General features: G+C 46.2%; 1 protein-coding gene across 1 annotated transcript in view; it reads left to right on the forward strand.

Moving 5' to 3' along the window:
* Window positions 1–395: 395 nt before the first annotated feature.
* SIGLEC5 (sialic acid binding Ig like lectin 5) overlaps window positions 396–25,867 on the forward strand; it is a 34,896-nt gene continuing 9,424 nt past the window's right edge. The window contains exons 1-10 of the mRNA XM_077130448.1: window positions 396–441; window positions 590–672; window positions 15,624–15,780; window positions 15,859–16,236; window positions 16,429–16,707; window positions 16,954–16,998; window positions 17,674–17,928; window positions 18,009–18,293; window positions 18,465–18,564; window positions 19,004–19,085. Of these exons, the coding sequence (XP_076986563.1) occupies window positions 396–441; window positions 590–672; window positions 15,624–15,780; window positions 15,859–16,236; window positions 16,429–16,707; window positions 16,954–16,998; window positions 17,674–17,928; window positions 18,009–18,293; window positions 18,465–18,564; window positions 19,004–19,085 (1,710 nt within the window). The remainder of the gene's footprint in view (window positions 442–589; window positions 673–15,623; window positions 15,781–15,858; window positions 16,237–16,428; window positions 16,708–16,953; window positions 16,999–17,673; window positions 17,929–18,008; window positions 18,294–18,464; window positions 18,565–19,003; window positions 19,086–25,867) is intronic.

Genomic DNA, 25,867 nt, shown 5'->3' on the forward strand with positions numbered 1-25,867 from the left:
ATAAATTAAAACACTGAAATAAATGCTTTTTTTTTGTTTGTTTTACTGTTCCCTCTTACTGACTGCACCTCCTCGGGGCTCCTGCAGGCCTTATTCTCTCTTCTTTCATGTCTACATAAAAGTCATCTCCTCCAAAAAGCCCTTCATAACCACTCTGAGGAACCTCAACAGATTTTAATGTTTCCTAGTCTCTGTGCCTGCTTTGTGTTTTCCTTAGTATTTTTCACTTTCCTACCTGCTGAATTGCTAAATATTTCACTTCTTTTGTTTGTTTCGTTTCTCTTTCTCCAATGATAATATCCAGGAGGACCGTAATTTTCTACAGTTCCAGCTTTTTCTGTACCCCCAGCTCCTAGAATGGAGCTTGGCACCCAGATGACGTCTAATAAGCATGAATGGGTGACTACTACGCGTCAGGCGCCGGCCGAACACATTTCACAGGTGCAGATTCATTCAACATTGCACAGCAGTTGTATTATGGCTCCCCTCCTCCCCACCTTTTTCAGATGAGCCAACCAAGGCATACGGAGGTGAGGTCACTTTTACCCTGTTGAGGGGTGGCAGGTGAGGAGTCTGGGTTCCCTCCCAGGTGCCCTACGGCCCCGGGCTCTCGGGTTTGGCATGGGCATCAGCATCGGCGCAGGGAGGCAGAGGCTTCCTGGGACAGAGACAGTGAGTGGGGACTGGGGAGCCAATTCAAGAGGTCAGGAGGCCCCAGAGGTACAGGTGGGGGTGCCCTCTCTCATGACGACTATGTCTCCTGGCCAAATCCACTGGGCACGTGTGTCCTGGAGGACACGCCTTCCCTCCCAGCAGAGGGGAAGGACAGGTGCTCACCGGGCTTCCTTCAACACAGCTCGCAATATTTAAAGATGAATTTGCTCACTGATCTCCCCAAGGGTCCAAGGGGACCTCGCAGGGACTTGGCTGGGTGGTGTTCTCTTGCCTGTGGAGATGACGGTGCAGGCAGAAAGAGCTGCAGGTGAGGGGATCTGTCTGTCCTTACCTGGTGAGTTCAGACAAGCCTCTCAGCATCTGGTTAGTCTGGAGTCTCCGCCGGCAAGGAGGGGAGGGGGCCCCGGATGATGTGTGACAGCAGGCAGTCATGGGAAGAGTTTACCCTCCCAAGTTGCAGGGCCCCTCGCTGGCTCTCTTTTGGGGATTCTCTTCCCTCGTTCTCCAGTCTCCACACTTGCCTCAAGCTCTTGCCCCTGGTTCCTCACTCCAGAAAGCTGGCAGGAATTCCGTCAGCGTTTTAGCCCCCTGCTCGGCACTGAAGCTCTGGCTCCCAGTTGGGGCAAAGTCATTCACCCTTGGTTGGTTATTTCTCCCCCCATTTTCACTCCCTTCCAAAATCTGTTTGCTTCTACCCTCTGGTTAGTTCCAAAACTTATGGCTTATAGTTGGGTTTTTTTTTGTTGTTGTTTTTTGTGGGCGAGTCACTCTTCTGGGAGCTTTGTCATCCATAACAGAAGCAAAACTCCCTCTCCTTCATTTTGAAGGACAATTTCCCCAATGTGTAGTAGTCTAGCTTTGCATTTTAGAGATGTTATTCCACTATTTGGGGGACCCTAAGTTTCTGGTGACAATTCAGCCGTGTTTATTATTGTAGTCCCATTTAAGGTAACTTGTCTTCTTATGCCTTGCTGCTTTTATGGTTTCCTCATTTTCTCCTTTTTTTCATTGTATACTTCATTTTTTCCCCCTTTAAATTCCTTAAGTGCATGTAGCAACTAGGGTGTAAGATCTGTCCAGTCTAGTTGTCCAAACAACAATAAATATCATATGGAATATATCTATTCTATATGTTTAAACTCCTGAAATCCCCTAGTCACTTATCTTCTTCAGTTTATATTCTTTTCCTTCTCTATTATTTGTACAAATATTTTTTTGCATGCTCTATGGTATGTGTATTAGTTAGGGTTCTCTAGAGAAACAGAATCAACAGGGAACACTTGCAAATATAAAATTTATAAAAGTGTCTCATGTGACCGCAGGAACGCAGAGTCCAAAATCCACAGGGCAGGCTGCGAAGCCAATGACTCCGATGGATGGTCTGGATGAACTCCACAGGAGAGGCTCACCAGCCAAAGCAGGAATGGGACCTGTCTCCTCTGAGTCCTCCTTAAAAGGCTTCCTGTGATTAGATTAAGCATCACTCATTGTAGAAGACACTCCCTTTTGGCTGATTACAAATGGAATCAGCTGTGGGTGCAGCTGACGTGATCATGATCTAATCCTATGAAATGTCCTCATTGCAACAGACAGGTCAGCACTTGCCCAATCAGATAAACAGGTACCACAACTTAGCCAAGTTGACACATGTCCCTAACCATGACAGTATGCAAAACCATATCCAAAAAACGACTATCTTGTTGTTGCAGCACCATTTGCTGGAAAAAAAATTTTGAGGGGAGGTGGGGGTAGTGTTGTGTGCATGGGCTGGGAATCGAAACTGGGTCTCCTGCATGGTAGGCGAGAATTCCACCACCGCTTGCATCCCTTATTTGTATAAATGTCATTTGTGGATGTAGCTGGGCCATGCACAGCTACACAGTAGGACTACAGTTTCCTTGTTATGGATTGAATTGCATCCTCCAAGAAGATATGTCCAAGTCTAAACCCCAGTCTTCTGCATGTGACCCTGTTTGGAAATAGGATCTCTTAAGATGTTAAGAGGAAGCGACAGTGGAGTAGAGTGGGCTCTGTTCCAGTATGACTTGTGTCCTCATAAGAATGGAAACTGTGGACACACAGAGAGAGAAGAAGGCCATGGGATGGAAGCAGAGACTGAGCTATGCCACAAGCCAAAGAATGCCAGGGGTTATTGATGAGCTGCCACCAGAACTCAGCAGTCTTCATAGGAAGTGTGGTCCTGCCACACCTTGATTTCAGACTTGTAGCCTTCCCAGCTGTTACACTTATGTTGTTTTAAGCCACCTAATTTGTGGTGTTTAGTTACAGCAGTTCTAGGAAGTTAAGACACTCCTCAAGCTTAGCATCTGAAATATACAAAAACTTGTGACTCCACCGATCCAGCAGAGGGTGTCCTTGGCCTTTGGTTTTCTTCCAGACCTCAGATGAACTGGAGCCCTGCTGAGGAGAGTGACATGAAGAGTGGCCCTTTGACCTGTGGGATTTTGGTTGGCTGCATCAGTGCGTCCACCTTTCTAGGACAGATGTTTTTGTCTTAGCAAGCAATTTCGAAAAGGAGAAGGCTTGATTGGTAAATGAGTGTAGTGCGTCCTACTACAATGGGGCAAGTGTAAGCTGAGTATTGACCTCGATTAGAGAACACAGCTCATAGTAGGGAGTGGAGCAAAGTAAAGGGGAATGGTTTCGGCTCAGCTTTAGCCATTGGTTGTCAAGTAGGAATGTCAGATCTTCCCACTTTTACAAGAAAATCTAGGCTTTAAGAGCATTCCAATATTTAAATTTTGGAAACTAGTTAAAATACTTATAAATATAAGAGGGTAGTTGTTCTAGTTTGTAGGCTGCTATAATGTGATATACCAAAAACTGAATGGCTTTTAAAAGGGGGAATTTATTAGGTTGCAAATTTACACTCCTAAGGCTATGAAAATGTCCAAATTAAGGCAAGGCTATGGAAATATCCAAACTAAGGCATCCAGGAGAAGATACCTTGATTCAAGAAGGCTGATGAAGTTCAGGGTTTCTCTCTCAGCTGCAAAGACACATGGCGAAGTCTGCTAGCTTTCTCTCCAGGAATCTTCAATGGCTTCCCCAGGGCTCTGTCTATTCCGTTGGCTCTCCTGGCTCCGCAGCTTTTTCTAAAATGATTCCTTCTTAAGGGGCTCCAGTAATCTACCCCACCTTGAATGGGTAGAGACACATCTCCAGGGAAACCATCTAATCAAAAGTTACCACACACGATTGGGTGGGTCACATCTTCATGGAAACAATAAAAAAGCTCCCACCCAGCAATACTGAATGAGGATTAAAGGACATGGCTTTTCTGGGGTCCACAATAGATTCAAACCGGCACAGTGGTACATGGGAATCTCTATTTTATGCATGATTGTTCTATACACCCACAACTTTTCTAAACAATAAATATGTTAATAAACACTTGCAGTAAAAAAAAAAAAGAAAGGAATATGAGTCAAATAAAGGCCACCCAATGGACCATATCTAAGTGGGAGAGACCCTTCATAGTCACCTGGTTTTCCTGTTAGCCCTGGAGCAACTGCTGATCAACAGTGTACTTCATTCTTTCTACAGTCCATGCCTCTCTCAGTTGGAGCCCCTCCTCCATAATTGCCCCCACTTCCTTCCTGCCTCACTGAATCACACCATATCCTCAAATAGGGGTTGTATCTTTGTTCCCAGTTCCTTCTCCCCAGCTTCCATTTTGTCCAAATGGCAACATACCAGGCCCAAATCTTCCAAGATTGTAGCATCAGATTTTGGAATTTATGGTACAAACCAGCGGCCCCCAATTCCTGCAGCCTGTCCCCATGTCTCCAAAGATGCCAACCCAGCAGAGTATGCTGGAGGATTCCTGGGGACAATGGCGTTCTCCTGAGAGCCATCTGCAAGCTTATGTCCTTTCTGTAAGGCGAGCATGAAATCTTTCCTGCACTCCCCCAGAACTATTACACAAGGCTGTATTGTGTGACACTCTTCACGGAAGTCCGGTTAAAGCAGATGAGATCGTCCCTATAGGACAGAAAGCAGCTTAAACTGGATACTATACATCATGCTGCAAACATACAAGATTCATCCCCATCATAAGACGCTTTCCACTGACTGTCTCTCTCCCAACACCACATTGCTGGGGCAGGGTGGCTGTTGGCTTTGAGTCTAAGACTTTTAACAATGCTTCTCGCTCCTGCACAAGAGGGAAACTTATGACTCATGTTACTTAATTATCTAAAGTCATTTTAGGTTTTGCTTCTTCTCATCCTCCAAACATTTTAACATTCAAAATTATCATTTGTCATTTTCTGTGAATTTGTTTAAATATATATATATATATATATACATGCTCCTGTCTTTATGGTGAATTCTGAAGCCCTTCTCAAATGTGGGAGGGCTGCTTCTTTTCCCCACTTAAGGAGTTTTAGTTATTTCACTTTTTTTTTAGGATGGGCATTGGGCCCTTGAGGGGGGCTGGGCTGGTCTCTCCCCTGCCCTTGGGCCCCGCTTTTCTTGCAGAGGTTATGGGGAAATTTCTTCTTCTGGCTTCTGGTTGCAACTTCCTCTCTCTGGACCCACCCCATCTGTTTCTCGCTCCTGATAAATGGGACAGAGCAGAGGGGAAGGACAGGAGAGGTGCCTCTCGTGTTGAGCTGGGGGAGGGCCAGTGGGGGCCAGGTGGTGAGGCCGGGACTGCCGTGTTCTCGGCCTCTCGGCCCAGAGTCTGTGAGGCTGCAGGAAGGTGACCGGGGCCTGGAGCTCTGTCCCTTCTGTGCTTGGGGTCCTGGAACGTGAGGTTACTGTAACCAGACATGTGGAGGACGGCGCTTCAGCAGGCAGATGTAAACAGGATGGAAGACCAACACGGAGCACCAAGGTCAAGGCCATCTGCTCAGGTTCCCCATAACAAGAACTTCTCTCTGAGCCCCAGGGGTTCCAGACACATCAGAAGGAGGCATATACGACGAGGACCCTGCAGCCGCGTATATAAGGAGTCACACTGGTAGTGTGACAGGTGCGGCAGTTTTCCAAGAGAGGTCAAGAGAAGAGGCTTGGGTGGGGTCACAGAGTTCGGATGGGATCCTCTATTTCTCATGACTTGGAAGGGACTCTGGAGCCACGTGCCCACCGTTAGCTCCTTGTCTTTGGGTGTCTCCAGCCCCTTGCTGGAGCTCAAGTGACCACAGAGAGAACCATCCTCCTTGGCTTGGCCTGCGAGGGCTGGGGCAGGGCCTTTGAAAGAGGGAAGAAAAATTCTTTGTGTGTGTGTGTGTTGGGGGGGGGGCGTCTCAGCTGGGGTCTCTGCAGGGGCAGGAGCAGAATGTGTGGTCAAAAGAATCCTATAGGCCCTCCTAGCCCAGGACAGTCGGGGGCTCATGTTTCCCTGACACTCTCGGTGCTGAGTAAAGGTTTGGTTCTAGAGGCAGGTGGCCTGGGTGCTGGGAGGGCAGGAGACATGAGGGTGGGGCTATGAGGGCAGGAGACATGAGGGTCCTCCCAGTGATATTATAGGGTTATAGGAATATAGTCATAGGAATTCCTAGTCATAGGAATATCGCCCACCCAGGCTCTCCCCTTCGGAAGTAGGACTGCTTCCTGTCCCTGTGCCTCTGGGGTACAGGGGTTCCTGGGGCTGTCAGAGGAAATCCTGACAGGACCAGCTTCCCCCTCACCTAGTCCCCCCTCTGATGCACCCCAGGTGATCAGGCCCTGCCAAGTCCAGGGCAGCCCATTGACAAAGCCCCATTTCCCTCTACCTTGAGCCTTAGCGCTGTGTCACCGAAACTTCATCTAGAGAGAAAGCTTGGGAGGCCAGACTGGGTTTCCTGCCCCAGTAAGGAAGCCACAATGGCTGTCCCCAGCCTCCCTCCTACCCTAAGCCCCCTGAGCTTCATTCTCCTGCCCCATCCTGCTCCCCTCACTAGCCCCACTCCCTGCTCTGCTCCAATTACACCCTGACCCCTCACCCAGGGCTCACAGCATCAAACCCCTCTCCTCTCCTCTGAGAACCAAAGGTGAGGCGATTTGACCCCTGGTTATCTCACAAGGACCATCCTTAAACCAGTATGCTTGTTTGAAAGGAAGTATGCCCCCTAGAAAATCCATCTTTTTATCTAAATCCCATTTTATAAAGGTAGAATAATCCCTATTCAATACTGTATGCTTGAAACTGTAATCAGATCATCTCCCTGGACGTGTGATTTAATCAAGAATAGCTGTTAAACTGGATTAGGTGATGACATGTTTCCACCCATTTGGGTGGGTCTTGATTGGTTTACTGGAGTCCTATAAAAAAGGAAACATTTGGGAGAATGGGAGATTCAGAGAGACCAGAGAATGGTGCATCACCACGAAGCAGAGAGTCCACCAGCCAGCGACCTCTGGAGATGAAGAAGGAAGATGCTTCCCAGGGAGCTTCATGAAATCAGAAGCCAGGAGAGAAAGCTAGTAGATGACGCCATGTTTGCCATGTGCCCTTCCAGCCGAGAGAGAAACCCTGACTGTATTTGCCATGTGACTTCTCACTTGAGAGAGAAACCCTGAATTTCATCGGCCTTCTTGAACCAAGGTATCTTTCCCTGGATGCCTTAGATTGGACATTTCTTTAGACTTGTTTTAATTGTGACATTTTCTTGGCCTTAGAACTGTAAACTAGCAACTCATTAAATTCCCCTTTTTAAGAGCCATTCCGTTTCTGGGATATTGCATTCCGGCAGCTAGCAAACTAGAACAACCAGTCCCTTTTGTTTTCGTAGTAATCCATCCTCTACTCAGGCCTTGGACAGCAGGATTCTGGGCTGGGCTTTGGGGGAAGGAATTCCACACCCAACTCCTGCATCCTTGTGGTGGGGGGGGGGAAGAAAAACAAAGCATAATTACTCTCATCCTTTGCACCATGTGCTAGTCTTAGTTATATTTATATGAATCTATCACCCATTTCAAGGCACATATCTGAAACATCTTCCATATTCTAGAAGGCTTATGCATGTATTATGGGCTCTACCCCTTTCCAGAGTCCCTAAGAGAAAACACCATCTGACTTTTATCATCTTCCGTTAGTTTTGCCTGTTCTGGAATCTCATATGAATGGAATCATGCAATGTCGAACTCTTTTGTACCTTTCTTCTTTCCCTCAACATACTGTCTATAAAATGTATCCACACTGTTGAGTGTGCTTGCGATTGACTTTTCACCACCATGTATTGTTGCATTGTATGATACACCACTCTTTATTGATCTATAGAGAGATTCAAGGAATTGCAAGATTGTTAACATTTCTCCATTTCTAAACCATCCTTCAAGAAAAACATATAGCATTTCATCAGCAGTGCTTGAGAGACCCAGTTCGTTCACATCCTTGCAATAGTTAATATAAGTCTTTGTAATTTAAGCCATTTGGTGTATATAGATATATCATTTTTATAATGGGCCTTACGAACTGCTGTATTTCTCGGAATTTTGATTTTTGTCCTCTTTTGGGGGGGGGAGCCACTTTCTATGTGCCACCAGCTTATTTTCAAAACATTTCATATGTTTTGTAGCTATTTCTATGAGGCATTTTGAATCAATCATTCCTGTTTTATTTTTTAAACACAGCATAATTTTTAGGAGACTTAAATTTGTGTTTCCGGTGTAGCTAAATTCTCAGCAAGCAGACCCATAAAATACAAATGGCTTCGTTACTAGTTCACATAATTGATACATTTCAGGTATACTAAAATAATTTCCCAGTAGTTTCCTTGTCTTGTTTTGTTTTTCTCATGGGCAGGCTCCAGGAATCGAACCTGGGTCTCCGGCATGGCAGGCAAGAACTCTGTCTCTGAGCCACTGTGGCCTGCCCTCACAATAGTTTTAAACATCTATAAGTTAATGTGTCTGTATTCTAAGTTTTTCACTTATACTTAAAGCTTACTTTAAATCAGTGAAAGTTCCTGTTTTAGCTTGATGAAATGCAATATGCCAGAAGTGCATTGGCTTTTATAATGGGGATTTATTAACTGACAAGTTTCCAGTTCTGAAGCTGTGAAAATGTCTAAATTAAGGCATCAACAGGTGATGCTTTCTCCCCAGAGACCTGATGCTGGTGATCAGGACTCCTTTGTCAGGTGGCAAGGCACAGGGCCCTTCTCTCCTGGGTTTCATGGCATTCCGTTTCTGGCTTCAGTGGCCTCCGCTCTGTTTCTGTGGTTTCGCTCTGTTTTCCTGTGTGTCCTATTTCAGTTTCTTTTGCTTTTCCCTCTGAGCTGCTGTGGCTTTTCCCTCAGCTTCTGTTTCTCTGAATTTCATCCTCTTATAAAGGATTCCAGTAAAAGGATTAAGACCCACCTGTGGCAGGCCTCGATGGAAATAACCAAATCAAAATGTCCTGCCCACAATAGATCTATACTCATGGGAATCGATTACCTTTAAGACATCATCTTTTCTGGGGTACATATGACCTCAAGCCACCACAGTTACTTTATATATTTAGTGGTGTCTTTCCAGTTTTTTTATCATGAGCTTTTTTTTTTTTCATTTTTATTTTGAGATATAGCAAACATCCAAAAGAAACGCCTGAACTGCGTATGTCCTGTTTAAGGAATAACTAAAAGTGGACTCCCCAGAGAAGCCCTCACCCAGTTATGAAATAAAATATTGCAGTAAACTCCCCCTTGGTGTCCCTTCCCATCCAAGTTTTAGCTTCTTCCCTACAGAAATAAATTTCAAAAGGGCAAGCTTCAAAATCTCGGGGTTGGCCTAGTTTCTTGCGAGTCCCCAGTAGCTGAAAGGGTACCCAAGGTTTCCCAGATGGGAAAGTTTACTAGCTCCAAATATACATTTTTTCCCCTTTCGACCCTTAAGGGACTCAATCGATGCTTTTTAAAAAATTGTTTTTAATTTTAACATCACACAGTGTTTTAATTTTTTACAACAATTTAAAAACATAAAACCATCTTAGTTCATGAGTTGTACAAAAACAGACCAGTTTGCCTGACCCCTGTGCCATAGTTACTCTCCCAGAGCCAGGGAGTTTGCCATTTATTTCAGAAGACTTCTAAATTTCTCTAGAATTTGGTTCTACTTGACTTAGGATAAATAAGTCCCTACAATAATTAGGTTCCAACTGTATTATAGTCTCTTTATTCTTTTCGTAAAACTCTTTCAGAGTTATGCACTGCTGTTTGTAGATGATGAAATGTATAAAGATTCACTTCGAATGATAGCACTGCTGTGAACATCATCTCCTCCTTTCAAGTCAGAACTTAGACTTTGGTTCTTGTTTTTATATTTCAGTTCCAAAAATAGGTTAACTGTAGACATGACTTGAAGACAGTAATTTGCGGTATAGTAATCTACAAACAGGTCTAGCTTGTCCAAGAACACAACAGGATGAATTTACTTTAAATATATTAAACTAAGCGGCATTCTCTCAAATGAGTTCAAATGCACTTTTACTTTTAGACAATCAACATGACATGTTTTCTGTAAAAACTACATCTCTACTCCAAATAAATCAAGGTCAAAATAAATGAGTTCAAGATTGCATCAACCCATCTGTCTAAGTCCTGGCACTGTGTTGATGAAAAGCAGCAACCAGTTGTGATGAGAGGTGATAGAGAGATTCAAGGAATTGCAAGATTGTTAACATTTCTCCATTTCTAAACCACCCTTCAAGAAAATCATACACGGGGTCACACCGTCCTCAGGGTAGTTGAGGATAGCAGCCCTACCATCCGGATTTATGTTTTCTCCAATTTAGAACTGGTCATTTTTTAAATTAGCAAGGATATGCTTGATTTTCTAAAAAATTTATTTATTTATTAATTAAAGAAAATTTAATAAATGAACTAAAACATTAACATGTGATCATTCCGTTCTATATATATAATCAGTAATTCACAATATCATCACACAGTTGCATATTCATCATTTTTTAGAACACTTGCATCAGTTCAGAAAAAGAAATAAAAAGACAACAGAAAAAGAAATAAAACGAAAACAGAAAAAAAAAAGATTATACATACCATACCCCTAATCCCTCGTTTTCATTGATCACTGGCATGTCAAACTAAATTTATTTTAACATTTGCTCCCTCTATTATTTATTTTTATTCCATGTGTTCTACTCATCTGTTGACAAGGTAGATAAAAGGAGCATCAGACACAAGTTTTCACAATCACACAGCCACACTGTGACAGCTATATCATTATTCAGTTATCCTCAAGAAACATGGCTACAGGAACACAGCTCTACATTTTCAGGCACTTCCCTCCAGCCTCTCCATTACATCTTGGATAACAAGGTGATATTTATTTAATGCGTAAGAATAGCCTCCAGGATAACCTCTCGACTCTGTTTGGAATCTCTCAGCCACTGACACTTTGTCTCATTTTACTCTTCCCCCTTTGGGTTGAGAAGGTTTTCTCAATCCCTTGATGCTGAGTCTCAGCTCATTCTATCAATCAATACTTTTTTAATGATCAGCCCACCTTAGTTGGAGATGTATCCTGGTATTATATTAAGCTGCACAGAAACACAAGCCCTCACTCCTGTTCTGGACTCCAGGTGCTTTGGGGTTGTTTAAATGGGCTATCCAGACAGGTTGATTTAGATTATGTGTTGCAGAAAATTTGTGTTCTAGACAGAATAAACCTCTCTGCCTTTGGTCGCATATAGTCATACCTACACCATCATCTTTTACCTTATATTCTGATTTAACTTAGACCCAGACAGATTGGCTTTGTTTTAAACCCTAGTAAAGGCCTGATCTCTTTTTCAGTTACTTTAACTGCTATCATATAGAGCTAAGCTAACTTTCTGGGCTGCGGCACTCCATTTCTGCGTCTTAGGCATCACGGAGCTACTCACGGTTCCAGGGAGATACCAGCTGACACACCTAGAGCTCAGTGTCTCAGAATCTAGAAATACACCTACAACTTCAAACTAAGTGTGGCTGCTATAAGGGCTTACCATCTAGGCTCCCATTTTCTTATATGTCACTTCAATAAGAATTTTACATCAAACTTACCAAGATCCACAAAAATCACCTGGCAGATTTGTGGCTATTACTTTGATTCTGTAGATTAATTTGGATAGAACCAACATTTATAAATACGATCGTCTCATCCATTAACATGTTATCCCATTTATCTACATCTTTAATATACTTCAATACAGATTCATAATATCTTCCATAAAGGTGGTGCATGATATATTTTTGCTAGATAGTCTAAATTGTTTCATATATTCTAGGCATATGATAATTTTTGTGCCATAGTCAATAGTGTATTTTATAAAATTCAAGTTTTGCTTATACTGTGATATATGAATTCAATTGCATTTTGTAATCTGATTTTATGTCTAGCAACCCTGCTAATTATTAAGCACAAATCTGTATCTATATATATATTTTATTTTCTCTTTATAGAATCATACCACTTATGAAGAAAACCTTCTTTCCTTTTTTCCTTTTCAATTCTTACACATTTCTTATTGCCCTACTAGACTCTAGAATCTGACATTTCCCCATCAGGTATGATGTTTGCTAAAGACACTTGTGCTGGTTTGAAAGAATTAGGCTCCCTATAAAAGTCATGTTTTAATCCTGCTCCATTTTATGGAGACAGCCATTTCTTTTAATCCCTCTTCAGCACCATAGGTTGGAAAATTGATTAGATTATCTCCACAGAGATGTGATTCGCCCAATAGTGGGTATTAACTTTTAAATAGAGGGAGATGTGACTCTACCCATTCCAGGTGGGTCTTAGTTAGTTTACTGGAATCCTTTAAAAGAGGAAACATTTTGGAAAAAGCTTAAGAGCCACGAGAACCATGAGAGCCCATGCAGCCAGAGACCTTTGGAGATGAAGAAGAAATCGTCCCCAGGGGAGCTTCATGAGCTAAGAACCAGGAGAGAAAGCTAGCAGACATTGCCACATGCCCTTCCAGTTGAGAGAGAAACCCTGAACTTCATCGGCCTTTCTTGAGTGAAGGTAACCTCTTGGTGCCTTAATTTGGACATTTTTATAGACTTGTTTACTTGGGACATTTTCATGGCCTTAGAACTGTAAACTTGCAGTTTAATAAATCCCCCTTTTAAAAGCCATTCTGCACCATAAGTACCTGGAATCTTGGGTAGGACATGAGATTTTGTTGGTTTGTCCAGAGTGATGCCCCGATGAATTCCAGAGTGATTCAATCAGTGAGTGGAAAAGTATCTGCAAAGCCTCCTTCAGGGAATGGTGAGAACGGGGAGAAATTCAACTTCCCCAAGTTGGATTCTTGATATTCTTACAAGCAGTGTGGACAGCTAGGGCTATAGGTTGAGCCCCCAGTCTTGGGGTTTGTTCATATGAAACTTAACCCCACAGGGGATAGGTCAAGCCTACTTAGAATTTAGGCCTGGGAGTCACCCCCAAGAGAGCCTCTTTTTTTGCTCGGATGTGGCCTCTCTCTCCAGCCAACACAGCAAGCAAACTCACCACCCTCCCTCTGTCTACGTGGGACATGACTTCCAGGGGTGTGGACCTTCCTGGCGGCGTGGGACAGAGATCCTAGAATGAGCTGAGACTCAGCATCAAGGGATTGAGAAAAAACCTAGAATGAGCTGAGACTCAGCATCAAGGGATTGAAAAAAACACCAAGAATGAGCTGAGACTCAGCATCAGGGGATGGAGAAAACCTTCTCAGCCAAAAGGGGGAAGAGTGAACTGAGACAAAGTGTCAATGGCTGAGAGATTCCGGGTGGAGTCGAGAGGTTATCCTGGAGGTTAGTCTTACGCATTGAGTAGATATCACCTTGTTATTCAAGATGTAGTGGAGAGACTGGAGGGAACTGCCTGAAAATGTAGAGCTGTGTTCCAGTAGCCATGTTTCTTGATGATGGTTATATGATGGTGTAGTTTTCACAATGTGACTGTGTGATTGTGAAAACCTTGTGTCTGATGCTCCTTTTATCTACCTTGTCAACAAACAAGTAGAACATATGGAATAAAAATAAATAATAGAGGGAACAAATGTTAAAATAAATTTAGTTTGAAATGCTAGTGATCAATGAAAGGGAGGGGTTAGGGGTATGGTATGTATAATCTTTTATTTTTCTATTCTTGTTTTATTTCTTTTTCTATTGTCTTTTTATTTCTTTTTCTGAATTAATGCAAATGTTCTAAGAAATGATGAATATGCAACTATGCGATGATATTGTGAATTACTGATTGTATATGTAGAACGGAATGATCATATGTTAAGGTTTTTGTTCGTTTGTTGTTAAAATGTTTTTTAATTAATAAATAAATTTAAAAAAATCCATTCTGTTTCTGGTATATTGCATTCCAGCAGCTAGCAGACTAGAACAACACCTTTTATCTTATTAGGGGAATTCTCTTTTATTCTTTTTTTTTTTTTTTTTAACATGGGCAGGCACTGGAAATCGAACCCAGGTCCTCTGGCATGGTAGGCAAGCATTCTTGCCTGCTGAGCCACCATGGCCCACCCCTCTTTTATTCTTAATTGGCTATGAGTTTTATTACACAGGGAGACTGAAATCATCCAGTGCCTTCTGTTGTTATATTATTGTTCATCTCTTGAGATTCATCAATTAAGTTCCGGTCATGAAAAACAGAAGCCACTCTATGTATTTCCACAGGGAATTTAATAAAGGAATTAGATATTTGGGTATGGAAGGCCAGTGAAGCATAAAGGGTGCTCTGCCTGCACTTGGGATCTTGGCATGCTCATCTACAGAGCCTGCAATTTGCTAAACCACCCAGGTGAGGTGGGTTTGTGTCGTACATCCTTGTGAGGCACAGCCTGTGGACACAACCACGCTCCTTCTTTAGTTCCCCCTGCCCAGCCCAAGGCCAGTTCGCTGCAATTTCCCGGACCTGGGCGGGGGCAGGGCGGATGGGGCGGAGTGGAAGGCAGGCTACCTCTCCTTTGCCTGAACACTGAGGAAGGGACAGACCCAAATTTCATGGGTCCAGTCATTATATGCACATTAGGAGCACTCTTTAGATAAATAATACAAATTTTGGCACTTACCTGAATTTTTTTGGAATGAGAAGACATCACATCAATCACAAAGTCTAAAATGCTGAGAAACACCAAAATACAAGACAATTCAAAAAATGTGCATACTATTTTTATCAATACTATAACATACCTGTATGGCACATCTGCATAACACATCATCCCTATTTTTTTTTTTTTACTGATACCTTTTGATTGACTCTTTATGTGCAAACAGCTCTGTAACATGATTTCTGACAAAAAGAATAGAAAGAGAAGTCAGTATTTTCTCTGCCAGGATCGACTGAAATTTCTTTTTCTCAAGCTACTTTGATATATCATTTGGACCTCTGCCAGGTATCTGAAAAGATCTGAGCAAGTGAGAAGCTCTGCAAATTGAGCTTCATTGGCTTCACTGCAGCTAATCTGCTTCTGCACTGAGGTTCACGCTTTTGGGGTCTCCACTTAATGGGGTGAGGTTCTCCATGAGGCAATCCATCTTGGGGGAAAAGGGGAGCTGGGGGAGGGGCTGTATTTCAGCTCTTTCCTGCAGGAACCAGGAGTCAAGAAGACTAGAACTCAAATTTGCCAAGGTCAGCAAATCTCCCCAGGGCAGTAATGAGCTTGGTTTCCACCCCACACTGGATTTGAATTTGGAAATTTCTTTCTTGCTTGCCAGCTCTTCAATGATTATAAGAGAATATGTTTTGTTTTGTTTTTTCCCTCAGGACTTCTAGTGGTTTTCAGTGGGCAGATGTTTCTGATAGGAAGCCCCCACCAAATTATCAGAAACAGCTCCCTTCACTCTTGCTGTAACTCTTGACATAGTAAGCATCGCTCGTGCGGGGATTACTCGCAGATTTTCCACCAGACAAGCAGCTCAGTCTCAGGTCTTCAATGAGGGGAGGGGCCCCGGCTGGCCCTCCGGCCCGCCCCCAGCCCCCCTGCCCCTGGTGCCCCAAGTTCCCCTTCCCAGGTTGGCCACACTCTCTCCCCACCCCCTGCCTGTTGGGGCTCCTCGGCCCCAGCCCGCGCTCCTTCCCGGCGTCTCCTTCCCCGACGGGGGCCGGCGCGCCCCCGGCCCGCGCGCTCGGACATGCTGCGGCTGCTGCTGCTGCCCCTGCTGTGGGCGGGTGAGTGCGCCGGGGCCGCGGGGCGGGCGGGCGGCCGGAGCTGCGGCTGAGCCTCCGGGTGCCCCCGCTGCCCCCCAGGGTCCCGGCAGGAGGAGGCCGGCTTCCAGCTGCGCGTGCCCGAGGCGGCGGTGGTGCAGGAGGGCCTGTGCGCGCTCGTGCCCTGCTCCTTCTCCTACCTCGGGAGCCCGCCGCCCGCCGCCCCGCACTTCTCCTGGTTCTGGGGCGAGGACAGCGTGTACTACGGGCATCCTGTGGCCACGAACAAGCCAGGCAAGCCCGTGAAGCCACAGACCCAGGGCCGCTTCCACCTCCTCGCGGAGCCCGGGTCCAACAGCTGCTCCCTGCACATCACAGACGCCAGAAGGAGCGACGCGGGGGACTACGTGCTCCTGGTGGAGGAGGGCGGGAGGAGGAAGTATCACCTCCAGGAGAAGTGGGTGCACCTGCAGGTGACAGGTAGGGCAGGGCCGGCCCGAGCCCCGGGGAGGAGGGGACCCGCAGGGGGTCCCCGGGGGGCGCTGGTCGCACGAGGCCCAGGTCCAGGGGCCAGCTCAGCCCGGGGCCCCCGGCCACTCTCAGGGCCACACCCTGGGTGCCTGTCTCCCCACCCCCACCCCGTGGCCCAGGCGTCGCCTCTCTCCTCCTCAGACCTGACCGCGAAACCCGACATCCGCCTGGCGGAGCCTCTGCAGTCCGGCCGCGCCGCCAACCTGAGCTGCAGCCTGCCCGGCGCCTGTGAGGGGCGGCTAGCGCCCACCTTCTCCTGGGCAGGGGCTGCCCTGGGCTCCTCGGACCCCAGAACCCGCGACTCCCCGCTGCTCACGCTCACCCCCAGGCCGCAGGACAACGGCACCCACCTCACCTGTCGGGTGCAGCTGCGGGGAGGCCTGGAGGCCACGGAGAGGACTGTGCGGCTCCTGGTCTCCTGTGAGTGCTGGGGTGGGGGGTGGGGGTGCTGAGGGCGTGGGGAGAGAAGGAGACAGAGGGGGAGCCCCACAGGGAGACAGAGACATGGGGCGGGGGGTGGGGGGAGTTGCTAACAGGACGGAACCGAGCTTTGGGCATCTGGGGGGAGCAAAGACGGCGCCCCCTCTGTCCCCATGGCCCCTAGGCACAGGGCCACCCCACCCCACCCCTCGCCCCTGATGCAGGCGCTGTTTCTCTCCACCCCAGATGCGCCCCAGAACCTCTCCATCAGCACCTACGGAAATGGCACAGGTAGGAAGGAGTCTCCCCTCCCCGGGGTGGGGACCTTCCAGGGGCGACCCCTGGAGCAGAGGAGGGGATCCGAGCTCTCGGGTGCGGGGGGCAGCCGGGGGACGGCGAGGGTGGGAACCTCCCCCCTCCTGCCCTACCGCCCACGTGCTGTTCCCAGAGCCGCCAGGCAGCCTTTGGCCTCCACCATCCCTCTGTCCCTCCCGTGGTCACCGATGACCCCTCCGTGGTCTCATCCAAGGCCACCTCCCTCGCCAGGCTCTGCCCGGGCTCTCCGCCTCCCCTAGGCCGCGGGCACCTTACCCCTATTTCCTCCTGCACTGGCTAAACCCATATCCCGAAGCCGCGTGGGGATCGCTGTTCTCTCTCTGCCCAACAGCCCAGGCAGGGGGCCCCGGGAGATGGTGGCCCTCCCATGGGGAGATGGGGCCGGCCGCTTTGGGTCACCGTCCTTGCGGTGTAAAGGCCCCTTGAGTCCAGGCTGGACCAAGACAGCGTGGGCCAGGGGAGCAGGAGGGAGGGGGAGCCACAGGGCCTCAGGAAGGCAGGAGCCACGGGACCATCAGCCACCCACTCTCCGCGCCCCAGTTTCTTTGGGTCTTTGCATCCCTCTCTCACTCTCTGCATCCCCCTCCATCTCTCTCTATGCGTCCTGTCTCTCTCCACCTCTCTCCCCAGCTCCAGAGGTCCTGAGAAACTCCTCCCTTCCCGTCCGGGAGGGCCAGGCTCTGCACCTGCTCTGTGCTGCTGACGCCAACCCCCCTGCACAGCTGAGCTGGTTCTGGGGGCCCCCAACCCTGAATGCCTCCCTCATTTCCAACTCCGAGGTCTTGGAGCTGCCTCGAGTAGGGATTGGAAATGAAGGACAGCTCACCTGCCGAGCCCAGAATGTGCTGGGCTCTGCACATGTCTCCCTGCGCCTCTCTGTGCTCTGTGAGTGTGGGGGCCCCGGGGGGAGGAGCCATGGGTGCTCAGGAGGGGGCACCTCCCAACCATCCCGCTATCCACCCCAGACCCCCCCGAGCTGCTGATCCCCTCCTGCTCTTGGGAGGCCGAGGGTCTGCTGTGCAGCTGCTCCGCCCGGGCGCAGCCGGCCCCCTCCCTGCGCTGGCAGCTCGGGGCGGGGCTGGTGGAGGCCAGCGGCAGCCGCGCCCCTGCCACAACCACCTCCAGCTCGGCTGGACCCTGGGCTCACAGCAACCTCAGCCTCCGCGTGGGGCCTGGCTCCGGCCTCACCCTCAGCTGCGAGGCCCAGAATGACTACGGGGACCAGAGGGTCGCTGTCCTCCTGCTGCCAGGTCAGGGGGCCTGTTGCCGGGGGAAGATTGGGGCCTGGGTAGGTGATTGCTTGGGAGGATCGGGTGGGCCATGTCGTGACTGGGGAGCTTTCCAGACAAGTCCCATCCGCAGGTGGAGAACAAGAGAGGGCATCCTTGGAGTGCGTCTCCTCACGCCCCTCTTCTCTGCAGGGAAATCGGAGTCCAGGGCAGGAGTGGTTCTGGGGTTCATCTGGGGCGCTGGTACCACAGCCCTGCTCTTCCTGTGTGTGTGCCTTGCCTTCTGTTGCATGTAAGCCTTCGGTGCACGGAGGTCCAGGGAGGTGTGTGGTAGGGCGTGGGGAGGGAAATCACTGAATCCCAGGAACACAGAGCTGAGCAGATCCAAAAGGGTCTTCAGTGATGGAAGGACAGACTTTGGTGGCCCTGGTCAAGTCTGTGGTCTCTCCCAACCCCTGGTTGTCCAAAAGCTTTTTTTTTTTTTTTTCCACATGGGCAGGCACCGGGAATCAAACCCAGGTCCTCGGGCATGGCAGGCAAGCACTCTTACCCGCTGAGCCACTGTGGCCCGCCCTGTCCAGAACCTTTTATACCTTCATCGGAGGGTCTCCAAATCCAGTTCCAGGGATGCCCCAGTTGTCATTTTCAGTGTCCCTGCCTGGAGCAGGGGGCAGCCTGCCCACCTGTGCCCTGAGCCGTCCCAGCTGCTAAGTCCTGGTTTCTTCCCATAGAGTGAAAGCCCGAAGGAAGCAAGCAGCTGGGAGGCCAGAGGGCATGGCCGATGAAGACCCTGTCATGGGTACAGTCGCCTGGGTGAGTGACAAGGTGACTTCTTGGGACAGGCCCTGGGCATGTCCACTGGGCAAGTCCAGACTGAGCTGCTCAGTGTTTTCCCAAACCTGTGTCTCTCTGCTCACCTGGCAGACACCTGGGAGTTGTCCTCCCTTCTGTTCGTCCCCCTTCATCTCCCAGAGCCGAGAAAACACGACATCCCAGCCAACCTTCTTATGAAGTAAAGCTAACACTGGCCCTCGGCTGGGCTTCCTGCCCACCCTCAACACAAGTGGCCAGAACCATGTCCCCCAGGTAAACACTTTCCCCCTAAGCTGCAGTTTCACTGTTGGTCTTGGCTCCCACTGCTTGGAGAATCCAGTCCACATTTCTTGGCCCGATATCTGGGTCTCACCTGGGAGCCTCTCTGGCCCATTTCCTGCTCAGCCTGCCTCACTCGCTGAGCTCACCCACTTCACCGATTTTCTCTGTGTTTCTGTAGAGCCCCACTCCCTTTTGACTCTAAGCCTTTGCATATGTAGTTGCTTCCACCTGAAATGCCCTTCCATCCCTATTTTCCCCAGACCACTCCTTCTCATCCTTCTTGCTCCAAATTGTAGATTACCCTGCTCTGGAAGACATTTGTCCTCTCCTTCCCCATCAACAGTTTTCCCTGACTCTTCTGTGTCCCCATGTGTGTCCCTCTACTTAGGGACTCGGACTCATCACACAACTCCACTGTATTTACCTTTCTCCCCCACTTATGCTTGTGAGATCCCCACTGGACAGGGCCAGGTGTGCTCCAGCCCTTATAACTGTTGCCCCTCCATTCCTATCCAGCGTGGCCCCTCTTCCCATTCATAAAATCTGGGCTATGCTGCCCTGAATGGAATTATCCAAAATGTGTGGTTCATAACCAAATTGTTATCATGGAGACAAGCATAGTTTACTTTTATTTTCCTTCTTTTTTTTTAAATTTATAACATGATAAGCAAGTGTGAACACACTATCCAACTTTAGGACCTATAACACTGATGAGAACATGCATATGCCTAGGCCAGGGCAGCGGCTGAGAGCCCGACCCTTGGCCAATCTCCCTGAGTTCAAGTCTTGTCTCCACCAAGTAGTGGGACCATGGACAAGTCCCACGTGCTGCTCCTGACCCATTCGCAGTAATCACTGTTCTCAACCCTGTGTTGCTGGTGTTATTACATGTATATAGAGCTGAAATATGCAATGTGTAGTTAAAAATACCTCCTGATCTTACAGAATATCATGCTCCATGCATTCTTTCTGGATTTGCTTTTTAAACCCAACTCTTATATTGTGAAGAGTCATTTGTGTTGTTGCACAAAGTGTTAGCTCACACATCTTTCTGACTGTATATTTCATTTTATGATGACATCTCAAGATTCATCTCAGTTCATATTGAGGAGCATTTTTTGTTGTTTTCAAGTGTTGCTATGGAGAACACTGTATTCATGTCTCGTGTTCAGATGTAGGAGTTTCTCTTGGGCATATGTCTAAGAATCTAATCACTAGCTCACAGGTTGTGAATGCTCATCTATACCAGATCATGACAAACGGTTTTCCAAAGTGATTGTTTCCATTTCCATTTCCACTATCTATATTTCTAAAATCCAGTTGTTCTACCATCTCTCTAGCACTTGGCTTTCCCAATTTTTTGCCACTCAATGGGTGTAAAATGATATCTCATTATGGTAGTTAATTTGCATTTCCTTGGTTTCCGGTGAAGATGAGAGTCTTTTGATGAGTATTCGTGAGCATAAATATCTTCCCCAGAGGATTAGCTTGTCTTTTCGTTTTCCTTAAAGTAACCTTTGATGAATGTACGTTCTTAAGTGTAACATGACCATATTAATTAATCTTCTTTTTTCTGTGAGTTCCTTCTGTGTCATTTAAGAAAATCTTTCCCACCTTAAGTTCAGAAGGATATTCAAATATAGTTTCGATTAAAAGTTTCCATGTTTTCCTTTTGCTATTTTAGGACTTATTCTAACTGGAATTGATTTTTGTGTCTGATGTGCAGTGTGTACCATGTAGTTCCTCCTTCATTTATAGAACATAGTTGCTCCTTTTTCCACCTTACTCTGCCATGCCACTTCTGCCAGATATGACAATTCTGTACATGTGTGGGTCTGTTTCTGCGGCTTCTACTCCATTCCAGTGGTCACACATACTATCCCTGTGTTAGATCCACACCATCTATAGAGTCAATAGATTCTGTGGATTCAAAAGTTAAGTTGTGATGGAAGTAGTACCTGAAACCATTGAGCTGTTTTTGTAGCCTTGATTCTTGAAAACGATTGTATAACTATACAGCTTTTACAATGCGACTGTGTGATTGTGAAAACCTGTGTCTGATGCTCCTTTTATCCAGGGTATGGACAGATGAGTAAGGAAAATAAGGACAAAAATAAATAAACAATGGGGGGGGGGCAAAAATTGGGTAAATTGAAACACCAGTGGTCAATGAGAGGGAAGGGTAAGGGGTATGGGATGTTTAAGTGTTTTTTATTATTTCTTTTTTTGGAGTGATGCAAATGTTCTAAAAATGATCATGGTGATGAATACACAACTATGTGATGATACTGTGAGCCTCTGATTATGTAGTTTGGATGGACTGTATGTGTGTGAAGATATCTGAATAAAAATATTTTTTAAGAATTAAGTCATGATATCTGATAGAACAAGACCTCTGACTTAATCTTCTTAAGTAATAACTTGGCTATTTTACCAGTTTGTTCTTCCATTTAAATGTCAGAATCATCTGGTCAAGTTCCAGGAAAATCACTTTTAGTGTCTGTTTGGAATCACATTGAATCCACAGATCAATCTGGGAATAGTTTACTTGTTTATGAATTCAAGCCATCCTATCCATGAAAGTAGGCATTTTCTCTAGTCATCTAAGTCTTTTTTAATGTTTTAAAGAAAGGTGTAGAATTTCTGCACACCAATCTTGTACGTGTCTTGTTATTTTTCTGCATAGGAAGTAGTTCTTACAGCTACTGTAAACTGTTATCTTTTTTTTTTTTTTCCTTTCCTGTGTGCTGTGTGGTGGGGGTCACACTTCATTCTTTTTCCATGTGACGATCCTGCTATTGCAGCGCCATTTGTTAATTTTTGTTGTTGTTTTGGTTTGGTTTAGTTTGGTTAAGTGCACACAGGCCAAGAATCAAACTCAGGTCTCCTACATGGCAGGCGAGAATTGTACCACTGAACTACCCTTGCATCCCCCTAAACGTTATCTTTTAAAAAGTGTATTTTTTGGCTTTCAGAGGACTCAGGCACGGTGGAGTCACCCTGCTGCGGGAAAGGGAAGTCTCGCACGATTAGTGGGGAGGTCTCACGGTTTGGGGTGACAGGGCGGCGAGGTGAAGAGCTTTGGGAGGTCAGTGAAATTCAAGGTGACCCCAAGAAAATGACTCCTCCCCCAAGGGAGGGAAAAGATGGTGACAGTGAGGAAATGTCAGAAGATGAAGAAGTGAGCAGTGAGAGGAGGCTGTCATTCCTTAGAAAAAAGGCAAGAAGGCCATCGTAACTCCGGCAAAGAAGGTGGTGGTTACTCCAACCAAAAAGGCTGCAGTTGCCACACCTGCCAAGAATGCATCTGTCTTTGTGGCAAAACTCAGCAGCCACACCGGCCAAGGAGATAGTTACACCAGCCACAGCAGTAGCCACACCTGGCAAGAAGAGAGCTACGCCTGGCAAGCCAGTGGTGGTGATAACCCCTGGTGAGGAAGCCGTGGCCCCAACCAAGAGGGCAAAGAATGTTAAGAATACCAAGAAGGATGGCAGTGATGAGGAAGAGGATGACAACAGTGAGGAAGAGGATGGGGCTGAGGATGAATCTGAGCTGACAGCGATGAAAGCAGCAGCTCCTGCTTCTGCCTCAGAGGATGATGAGGATGAAGAGGACAAAGATGGTGAAGACTATGATGAAGATAGCTTTGAAGAAGTTACAGAAACCACACCAACCAAAGGAAAGAAAGCGCCTGCAAAAGTTTGTCCTATGAAGGCCAAGAGCATGGCTGAGGATGAAGAGAATGAAGAGGAGGAGGAGGAGGAAGAGGACTATGATGAGGAGGAGGAGAAGGAGGAAGAAGAGGAAGAGCCTCAAAGAAGCAGCTGGAAAAGGAAAGAAGGAAATGTCCAAGCAGAAAGCTGCTCCTAAAACTAAGAAACAGAAAGTAGAAGCACTAGAAACTACCCCTTTCGATCTTTTTGTTGGAAACCTGAACTTCAAATATCTCCTGAGCTAAAAACAGTGACCTTTTTTGCTAAAAATGATCTTGCTGTTGTGGATGTCAGAACTGGTGTGTCTAGGAAGTTTGGCTATGTGGATTTTGAACCTGCTGCAGACAAGGAAAAAGTCTTGGCACTCACAGGTTCAGAAGTCTTTGGCAGTAAAGTTAAATAAGAGAAACCAATGGAAAAAGACAATAAGAAAGATCAAGATGCCAGAACACTTTTGGCCAAAAATCTGCTTTACAAAGTAACTCAGGATGAATTAAAAGAAGTATTTGAAGATGCTGTGGAGATCAGATTAGTTATCAAAAATGGAAAGAGTAAAGGGATTGCTTATATTCCATTTAAGACAGAAGCTGATGCCGAGAAAACATTGGAAGAAAAGCAGGGACCAGAGATCGATGGGCAATCCATTTCTCTGTACTACACAGGAGAGAAAGGGCAAAGTCAAGATTATAGAGGTGGAAAGAATAGTTGTTGGAGTGGTGAATCAAAAACTCTCCTACAATTCAACAGAAGAAATCCTTCAGAAAGTATCTGAGAAGGCAACTTCTAACAAGGTCCCCCAGAATCAATTGTCAAATCTAAGGTGTGTACATTTACAGGATTTGCTTCATTTGAAGATGCTAAAGAAGCTTTAAATTCCTGTAAGAAAGGATAAATTGAAGGAAAAGAAATCAGGCTAGAGTTCCAAGGGCCCAGGGGATCACCTGATGCAAGAAGCCAGCCATTCGAGGTTCCGTCGAGGACTGCACTGAGGACACCACTGAAGAGACACTGAAGGAGTCAGCTGATGGCTTCATTTATGCCACTCTAGTCACTGACCAGGAAACAGGATCCTCCAAAAGGCTTGGTTTTGTAGACTTCAAAAGTGAGGAAGATGCCAAAGCTGTCAAGGAAGCCATGGAAGATGGTGAAATTGATGGAAACAAGGTTACTTTGGACTGGGTCAAGCCTACGGGTGAAGGTGGCTTTGGGGGTCATGGCGGAGGCCAAGGAGGATTTGGAGGTGGCAGAGACCGGGGAGGTTTGGGGGGCTAGGAGGCTTTAGAGGAGGCAGACGAGGAGGAGGAGGAGGCCACAAACCATAACGAGAAGACGAAGTTTGAATAGTTTCTTCTGTTTCTGTCTATCCCTCTTCCATTTGAAGAAAGGACTCTGGGGTTTTAACTCTGTTACCTGATAAATGACAGTCTTGTGAGGATACTCCAAGCCAGTTTACAGTCCTGTGGTCTACTTGGAAATCCATATGGGTAAAGTTTCAAGGGAGTTGCTCTGTTGGTTTTGATTGGATATTCCTATCAACTTCTTAAAGAGATGAGTGACAGAACTAACTCTTATCTGTAAGTTTTGAATTTATATTAAGTTTCATCCCATGTATAAAGTCATTTTTTTTCCTACAAATCTTTTTTTGCATTGGGGTTTGTAAAGGAAGGCAGAATGCTTTATTGTGACTTTTTGCTTCAATGACTTTGGCACAAATTAAAAGTCCTAAACTCTGGGAGAAAAAAGTATATTTTCTGATTGCTTATGGCCAGAGTGTAAATATATATATATTAAAATATGGGGCTGCTTTTTATAATTAAAAAAAAAACAGCAAAATTGGTCTTGGATGTCATTTGGAATCTTGTTGTTTTGCAGCGGAGAATTCTATGACTCATTCCTAATCTCGCTACACTGTTTTTTCTTGGAGATACAGACATTATCTGAAGATTTTCTGAAATCCTTGATTTTAACTGTCCCGGCTTGCCGAGTCAAAGAAGCTGAGTTTGAGGCAAACTTAATGTCATTTCCTTCAAGAATCAACTCATCTTTTGGCGGCTTCAGTACTGAACAAGAAACACCCAGCCTCATGCAAACTCTGCATTGTATTTTTGGTATCTGCAGATGTATTTTTCTTCTAAGAGGTTTCAACAAAACGACCCGTTCTCCTGATAATTCAGGAGAATAATGGGGAAGTAAGCATACGCTGACCTCATCTTGAGACGGAAGTCCATGTAACACCTTTGTTGTGTGCGGTTGCATGACTACGGATTGTGTGAGCTGCAGCCAGTTCCTTTGTATTTCCCCACCATTTGCCAAATCAGAGGTTCTCTTTTGCTCTTGTCTGCTTGGATGGGGTTGAGTTCTCCTGTTGGGGTCCTCCTGGGCCTTGACAATAATGGTGCACCCCTTCAGAATGACACTTGCCTCTTCTGAGATGTCAACTGTCGGAGTGCCAAGAATGGCCTTCGTTCTCTTGGTAGAACCAGCAAAAGTGAGACACAAATGCATTTGAAATAGATGTTACATCCTTCCAATTCACTACACGCTCCTATTAGTCCTAATAATTTGTCTTTAGTGTCTTTTGGGATTTCAAATTAGATGATCATATCATCTACAAAATAGTAACAGTTTATTACTCCCTTTTGTATCGTAAGCACTTAGTGCTAATTTCTTGTCTTAATATGCTGGCTAAGATTGTGGTCAAAGCCTAATTCAAGTGATAGCATCCTTTATTAATCCGAGTTTTGAAGGAAACACAGTCCAATCCTCACCATTTAAGGTAGTTTTAA

The sequence above is a fragment of the Tamandua tetradactyla genome, chromosome 16, assembly GCF_023851605.1.
Source record: "Tamandua tetradactyla isolate mTamTet1 chromosome 16, mTamTet1.pri, whole genome shotgun sequence".
Lineage (NCBI taxonomy): Eukaryota > Metazoa > Chordata > Mammalia > Pilosa > Myrmecophagidae > Tamandua > Tamandua tetradactyla.